This window comes from Pituophis catenifer, unplaced genomic scaffold (assembly GCF_029215685.1).
Source record: "Pituophis catenifer annectens isolate HBS135680 unplaced genomic scaffold, rPitCat1.0.hap2 SCAF_1, whole genome shotgun sequence".
Taxonomy (NCBI): Eukaryota; Metazoa; Chordata; class Lepidosauria; order Squamata; family Colubridae; genus Pituophis; species Pituophis catenifer.
The window spans coordinates 258,549,631-258,557,165 of record NW_027256881.1 but is presented as its reverse complement, the minus strand read 5'-3'; the positions used below and the strand labels follow the sequence as shown (position 1 = coordinate 258,557,165).

General features: G+C 37.1%; 1 protein-coding gene across 5 annotated transcripts in view; it reads right to left on the bottom strand.

Annotated features, from left to right (window-relative positions):
• Nucleotides 1-528: 528 nt before the first annotated feature.
• The window catches only part of WT1 (WT1 transcription factor), a 52,572-nt gene continuing 45,565 nt past the window's right edge, over nt 529-7,535 (bottom strand). For 2 of the 5 annotated variants that reach the window (XM_070957506.1, XM_070957508.1), the window contains 3 exons: nt 5,778-5,867; nt 2,670-2,762; nt 529-650 (listed from right to left, as the gene is read on the bottom strand). In XM_070957506.1, the coding sequence (XP_070813607.1) occupies nt 529-650; nt 2,670-2,762; nt 5,778-5,867 (305 nt within the window). The remainder of the gene's footprint in view (nt 651-2,669; nt 2,763-5,777; nt 5,868-7,535) is intronic. The other 3 variants (XM_070957507.1, XM_070957510.1, XM_070957509.1) reach the window with 3 other exon arrangements.

Below are 7,535 nucleotides of genomic sequence, written 5' to 3'. Positions count from 1 at the left end.
GCATTTACCCTCACCTCTCAAATGTGTTGTTTATATCTATTTATCTATATAAAAAATATTACATCCACAGTTCTGAGAGTTGCAAACGGGGATTTGGATTAGTTCGTTTATGTAAAAATTCTCCAAGGAGAATAAAATTGTCCTGCCTTGGATAATGCAGAGGTTATTAATCTGACTATATATTGTTCAGGACTGCAGTATGAATTGATGTTTGCATATACCATTCATTATGTATGAGTATGACTGAGCACTGTGACAAATTTCAAGTAAAAAATAAGTACAAAATCTTCTGAAGGAAAGAACAAATATACATAAACTAGAGTCTATAGCAAAATTTAAAGTGTAACCTAGCCAACGTAGTTATATAATAATGTTACAAATTTAAACCATTTGAGGTTTGGAATGGAAAATTCCAAAGTCCAAGCTGAAGGCATCTGAAGATTTCCTTACGAGCGAAGAGATGATAGTTGAAAATGTTTGCAACAGTTCATAGTATTCCATCTGGGTTGTGCAAAAAGTATGAAACATCTAAAGGGTAAGTTGAAGTTTAGTCATGTTCCTGTTGTGCATATTATGATGGCGGACCAATTCATCAGAACGAGCAAACTTCTTTTGGCAACTGGGCCACCGACAGCTGAAAGGTTTTTCACCTGTTAACAAAATGTACAGTTATACATTATCATCATATTCCTAATACATACTATTGTCTTATTCCCTCCTAGAACTTTGATTAAACAGCAATAGCACTTAGACTTATACACCGCTGCATAACACTTTACAGGACTCTCTAAGTGGTTTACAAATGTCAGCAGATTGCCCCCTTCATTTTACCAAACTTACAAAGATGAAAACCTTGAGCAGGTCAGAATCGAACTCCTGGTTGTGGGCAGAGTTAACCTGTAATACTGCATTCTAATCAGTTTAGAGTTGAAGTAGATGCCTATCTTTGGACAATAGGGTACTTCATTAAGCTCATGTTCAACTTTCTAAAGATTCCAATAGAAGTTGAGTAAATCTCTCAGTTTCTATTGCTTTTAAATAAAAATGTGTTCTATATGTTTGCAACATTTTCGTACTCTGAAGAGTTCAGAGAGCTTCCAGTATATATCCTGTATAGAAGGTGCTCAGTTAAACCTTCCATTATTTTTAGATTTATAAAAATATGTTTTCCTTAAGTTTTATATCTATTCAAATTTTGAACATTTATATTATTTTATGTATTATATTATACATACATTTATATTTATATAATAGATATTTACAAAAGACTATACTATACTATACTATACTATACTATACTATACTATACTATACTATACTATACTATACTACACTACACTACACTACACTACACTACACTACACTACACTACACTACACTACACTACACTACACTACACTACACTATACTATACTATACTAATATCCCTTTTTTGGCTGCGAATAGTCAAGTTTCACAAGGTTGCTTAAAGGAAAAATGACCAGCAAGCCTTTACATTACATTTTATGGTACTAACTACCATAGCCTCTTGAAAGTTTGCAATAATAATAATAATAATATAAAAACAAGATTTGTAATAAAAATATTAAAAGTACAATTTAAAATATTTTAAACCATCATCAATTTAAATTAATGCCTGTGTCTTAAATGCATATTTATGCATATGTGTCTTAAATGTACATTTAATAACAGGGATTCAATTCCCTGTTTAATCCCTCAGTTGAATAAACTTGTGGTCCAGAGGTTAGGGTGGTTACAAAAAGTCTCAGCCCTAAATCTGTACCAAACAAGCACAGCATCTATGTTGATAACCTTGCCTCTTTGCAACCAGACAAAGCTTAACTCCCTCTGGGCAAAAAGCCAGGCGGAGTCAGAGGCGATCCACCCACTCCATCCCATCGTCTCTCAGCTTGCCTGTGGCTGCACTGAACAAGCACCTGCAGGGGGGCATCAGGGTCATCTGCCTTTCCCATCCCCCATGCCTCTCCCTCCTCCTGCTGCTGGTGGTGCCACACAAGCCTCCCGCGAGCCTTCCATGAGTCAGGCAGTCGCGCAGCACATCTGGATTGCCTGTCTTCTTCCCCCCCGCCTCTGCCTCCACGCTTTGACTTATCAGTATGTGTGCTATGCCAAAGAGCCGGTGGGCTGTCAGACACCATCAGCCCCTGCGTGCTTGCCATGCTGGCCATGCCCATCCCCCGTGCTTATTTTTGGGGTAGGGCTTATATTAGGCCCACTCCAAAAATATCAGGCTAGGGCTTGTTGTCAGGGTGGGTCTTATTTTCAGGGAAACATGGTAAGATTTGGGTCTGTCTGTCCTATTTAGAATGTTGGCTAGAAGTTGCAGCCTCAAATTAAATTGAGTTAAAAAGACAGATTAGGGCAATTGTAAATTCTGTCAACTGAACTTAATTCTTCTGCCGAAGGATAATTACTCATGACTCTTGGTTTTGCTCTAAGCAAGGTGTGTCCAACCTTAGCAACTTTAAGACTTGTGGATGTCAACCCTCAGAAGTGTGTCCCCCACCCCACCGCCCTAAGCATTATTTTCTCTGTAATAGCTAAGACATATCAATATCACATATGCTCAGAATAATTCCTAGAAATATCATAATTTAATTTTCAATAAAATAAATAAGAAGATATAAATGGGAAAAAAGTATACGCACTTGTTTTACCTGTATGAGTCCTGGTGTGAGTCTTCAGATGATCAGATCGGGAGAACTTTCTCTGACAGGTTTTACATTGGAATGGTTTCACTCCTAAATACATAAAATAAATCTATTCTTGTTTTCTAGTACCTTTGCAGGAGTATAAGAGTATCAGTTCTTCTGAATTACAGAAACATAGACTTTTACTTTTATTTGACAATTGCTATTTCCACCCCTAAGTACAAACCTCCACATCTCTAGTCGCATTAATCAAGCAACTCAACTATCTGACCTTCCTCAGCCTCTTTGTCCTTTTTAACTCCATTTAGTGCTTTTACCATGCTTTGGTTTCTGGCAAAAAAATAGACGCATTAATTCACTTTGGAGTGAAAACTTGAAAAATTTGGAAATAAGAAACATCACGTGATTGTGGTTGTTATTTCTCAATTCAATTTGTCTTTTAATAATGTGCACTTTTTCCCATTTCAGTTCAGGGCAGCATTCTTCGCATATCCAAGTGCTTTTTTAAAACTTTATCCATGATGTGATTTTTTTTTTTTAAAAAAAAAGGAATCTGAGTTTATTTTCTGTATTTAGAAGATTCTTTAAAAATTAACTGTGCACATAATATCAATCACAGTATTCCACTTACCCCTCTTCTAAGCTTACTTACGATTGTCCATAAAGGAGCTCCAAATCTCTGTTAGTATACTATTTAATTTAGTTATTTGAATTAGGTATTTTAAAATATGAACAGCCATATAAAAATGATGAATTAAATAAATCATAAAGTATTCCTGATCTGTAGATGTCTATGCAAACATGTTGTTGCATAGAAATATTTCCTCGTTATTTCTTAAGATATCAGTTTTTTATTTTTAAGTACTAAGGCTGAAGTCATAGTAAAGGCTAAACCCTATTCAACTTAATGAATTTTATTTCTGTTTGAACAATTAAATGTTTATCCAGTGCTGTGATCTTTATCGAAACTATATATTTGTTTGAAGTGAACTGTCAGTCCTATAAGGTAGACCAGACTGAGAAACTGATGCCACTTGTCCTGCTTTTATTAGAGTGACCATAGTATCAGAATCATGTTAATTCTGAATATTCTTTCCCTCCTCCCTTTTTTAATCTTCTTGAGAATTAGGGAAGTGACAGTCCTTATTCATGAATTCCTCTTTCCATAGGCTTAAGCTACATTTATGTTTGTTGCTTTGATAATGGATCTTCCCTCTCCCCCTCAAGGTCACTATCTATACCCTCTACACATGCACAAGAACTTTTCTTTCATTAGCCTGCAGTGCAAAGTAAGCTGTAAAACATGAGGTATGTTTGTTTATACTGTCCAATATATTTGGGTTCGGATTGATGACCTGAGTTAGAGTACATTGAATAACTCTAGTTACTTCACAAAGTAATGGTGGGACAGCAAGGAACTGATGCAACCTTTGTAACTCTCCTGTAAAATGGTGGCACCAGAATAGGACTTTTTGCAAGGATTCGGTGATGCCAATTCATAACGTTTGATAACTTCTCTGCAGATTCCAAACATATAGGAAATTGATGGGATTATGGTGTATGATGAAGATCAGAAGTCCCCAACCCAGTCCATGGACCAGCACCAGTCCATGGCATGCCAGAAACTGGTCCGCCCAACAAGTGAAGCCCCATCCATGGGATGAAGGCAGGACGTGAAACCAAGCTCCCTCCGATTCATGGAAAAACCTCACTCCATGGAACCAGTCCCTGGTGCCCAAAAGATTGGGGGCCACTGGTGTAGAGTGACAGGACTGGGATGTACTCAGCACTATTTTATTTTAGAAAGAGAAAATTATTAAAATTGAGATACAAATTTGCTTGCGTGCTTTAGGAACTCTGGGAACCTTCGTATCCTTAGTGCTTTGACTTGAATGTTTTCTTTGTGGGCAATATTACTGAAAAGCCACTAATGGTCTTTTAAGGAATAATGTCAGAAATGAAGATTGGCTGGCTTTTATTACACTTTTATTTACACGCTGATGTTGCTTTTGCTGCCACCTCAGGAAGCCCAGCAATGCATTGTGAAGCTGTCACCCCACCCCAAGAAGCCCCAGCTGGCCTAGCCCAGCCACTTTCACTGTCCTGCACTCTGAAATTCCTCTTATCCTGAACTCTGCCATCTGAGCTGACCATCTTGCTCCCACTAATGATGAATTACACCAGGGATGGTCCTTCACAAGGCAACTGCTAACCATATGAGGCCATCTTCCTCAGGTCTCAAGAGGCAATCACTATGTGAGACCTGGAGAAGAAAGCATTATGCGGCCATAATGTTGCATTGCCTTGCAAAGGACCAGGCTGGGTATGCTTGGTCAGCAGCAGCAGCAAGAAGACTACAAGACTACAAGACTACAAAGGTCAGCTAGGGTGACGGGGTCACAGAGAGCAGAGGGCCAGAAGGGCAAAGATAGGGAAAACATAGGTGGCTGGAGTAAAGCTGCAGCATCCTTGAGGTTGTAAGTGCGGGTGGACTGCCAAGCCCCCAAATTTTGATCGCATGACCATGGGGCACTGTAACATCAGGGACAGGTTGTAAGTACCTTCGTTCAGCACTGTCATAGCTTTGACTAGTTACTAAAGCAATAGTCGCAAGTCAATGATTACCTGTATCATTTCTAAAAAAAAATTATTAAACCTCTTAAGATTTGCTAAGTAGCTATTATTTCAATTATCAAGGAATATAACCAATATACTGTACCTTCCCACATTATTTATCAAGCATAGGGAAAGAATTACTTCCCAGCATTTCAGGCCAAAAAGTTAGTTTTCAGGATTGCCTATGCTCAGCATAAATAATCAAATTATATAACTACATTTAAGGCACAAACGCTCTTCCCAAGGTACAGACTAACTGATCTGTACTAACATTACTATATTTTTAAGGGGCATATAAATAATCGCAACCTAAGTTCAGCACTGCTTCTTTATAGTGTATTTCTGAACTTATACAAACACATAAAAGGTCATAGTCCCAACCTTTAGTGCTCTTAAAAGCAAAAAAAAATTGCAACTCCATTTCACATACCCTTGATAAGGGAAACCGCAAATTGCAACAAATGTCAAAAGCTCAGATATACAACAAACCTGTGTGTCGCCTTTGGTGCCTTTTGAGTTGATCTGAACGAGAGAATCTTCGTTCACAGTCCTTAAAGTCACACTGATACGGTTTTTCTCCTTAGAAAAAAACAAGTTTATTTGGAGGAAGTAAAATAACATTGTAGGCATTAAATGAAACTTCAATTAACATGCTAGAACAACTCTCACATGTAATATAGAGATAGCACAATGGATTATCTTTAGAGAAAAGATAATATAAGTGTTTATTTTTAAAAAAAAAATGATGTTTCCACTTTCTAACTTAAAAATAAATGGTTGGAATTGTGTAAAATATTTATTGTGTCAAGGTCTAGGCTCTGAGTGTGTGAAAAGATGGTATTAGTAATTGTGATATTTTTTTTTTGGCTGCTATTTATTGTAAAATTTTTGTAGTTGTGATATCTTACAACTTCTTACATAACATCTTCCCAATTGCATTTACCTATCCCACCAAGTCATGCAGGGGGGACATTCAGCAAGTCCCATCTTCAAAGGAGTTCCATCTGGCATGCCTTTTCTGCTGTAGCCCCTACCCTCTGGATTACCCTGATATTAGCCCCATCTCTGTTGGCCTTCTAGAAGGCCCTTAAAGCTTCTTTTCTCTTCTTTCTTTTTTAATCATCCATGGTGATCCAAGGGGCAGCCTACAAGGTGGCTATATGAGAGCAAGTGGTGTTTGTTCTCCCACATTCCTAGGTTTTACAGGTGTATTTGATACGTCCTTTTTATTTAGTTTTTATTGTTTTTAGATTGCTATGGAGCTTTTAACTGTTATATTGTATGCTGCCCAGAGTCACATTTTTGTGAAATCAGTGGCTATAGAAATATATTAAATAAATGAATGAATTGTTTTAAATTTTTAACTGCTTATTGTTAACCACCCAAAGGCATTGGCTGTGATGAATGTCTAAAAAAAAGAAATATTTGTAAGAGACAGAATAGGTTATTCAGGCAACAGTTAAAATCCATGCATTGCAACTAAATAATTCCAGTGCTAGAATGCATATATGGAGCAATGAATACTTGTGACAAAGAATCAGCCCTGAAAAAAATAGGGAAATGTTCAGGAAGGGAATTGAACATGGTTTACAAAAAGGAATCATGAGAATCTTATTGAATTGCTTTGTGGTTATAAGAAACATATTTTATAGACACTTGTTTATTAATTAAGGCAAAGGTATACTTTTTATATAAGTTTTTAAGGAAACAACATTGTTTCCTGTACATTGCAGCTCTGTAGTAGACAAAAAAGCTCTACAGAGAATCATTAAAACTGCCCAGAATATCATCGGACTCCAGCTACCAGCCCTGGATGACATCTTTGAATCTCGCTGTTTGAGAAAGTTGCATAACATTCTCAGAGACTCTTCCCATCCTGCTTACAATCTTTTTGGACTGTTGCCTTCTGGCAGAAGATACAGAACAATTAAAACTCGGATCACACGTTTTCTGAATAGTTTTTATGGCAAAGCTATAATTGCACTCAACAATGAACTAAAGGGCCACCATCAGTGAGCTGTTGGATAGTATTACTTGGTCTGTTGTGTGGATGTTTGGGTGGTTCAGGGGCGGAGAATTTGTGGTGGGTAGGGGTGTGTTTGGGGATTGTTATGTGTGTTGGACCTGGTCTTTGGGTGTTAAGTGAATTTTGTTGTATAGGTATACTGTGTATACATGTACAATGACAATAAAGTTATTTATCTATTTATTGTTCAATCCTATTTATAATTTCTTCTGAAAATAAAC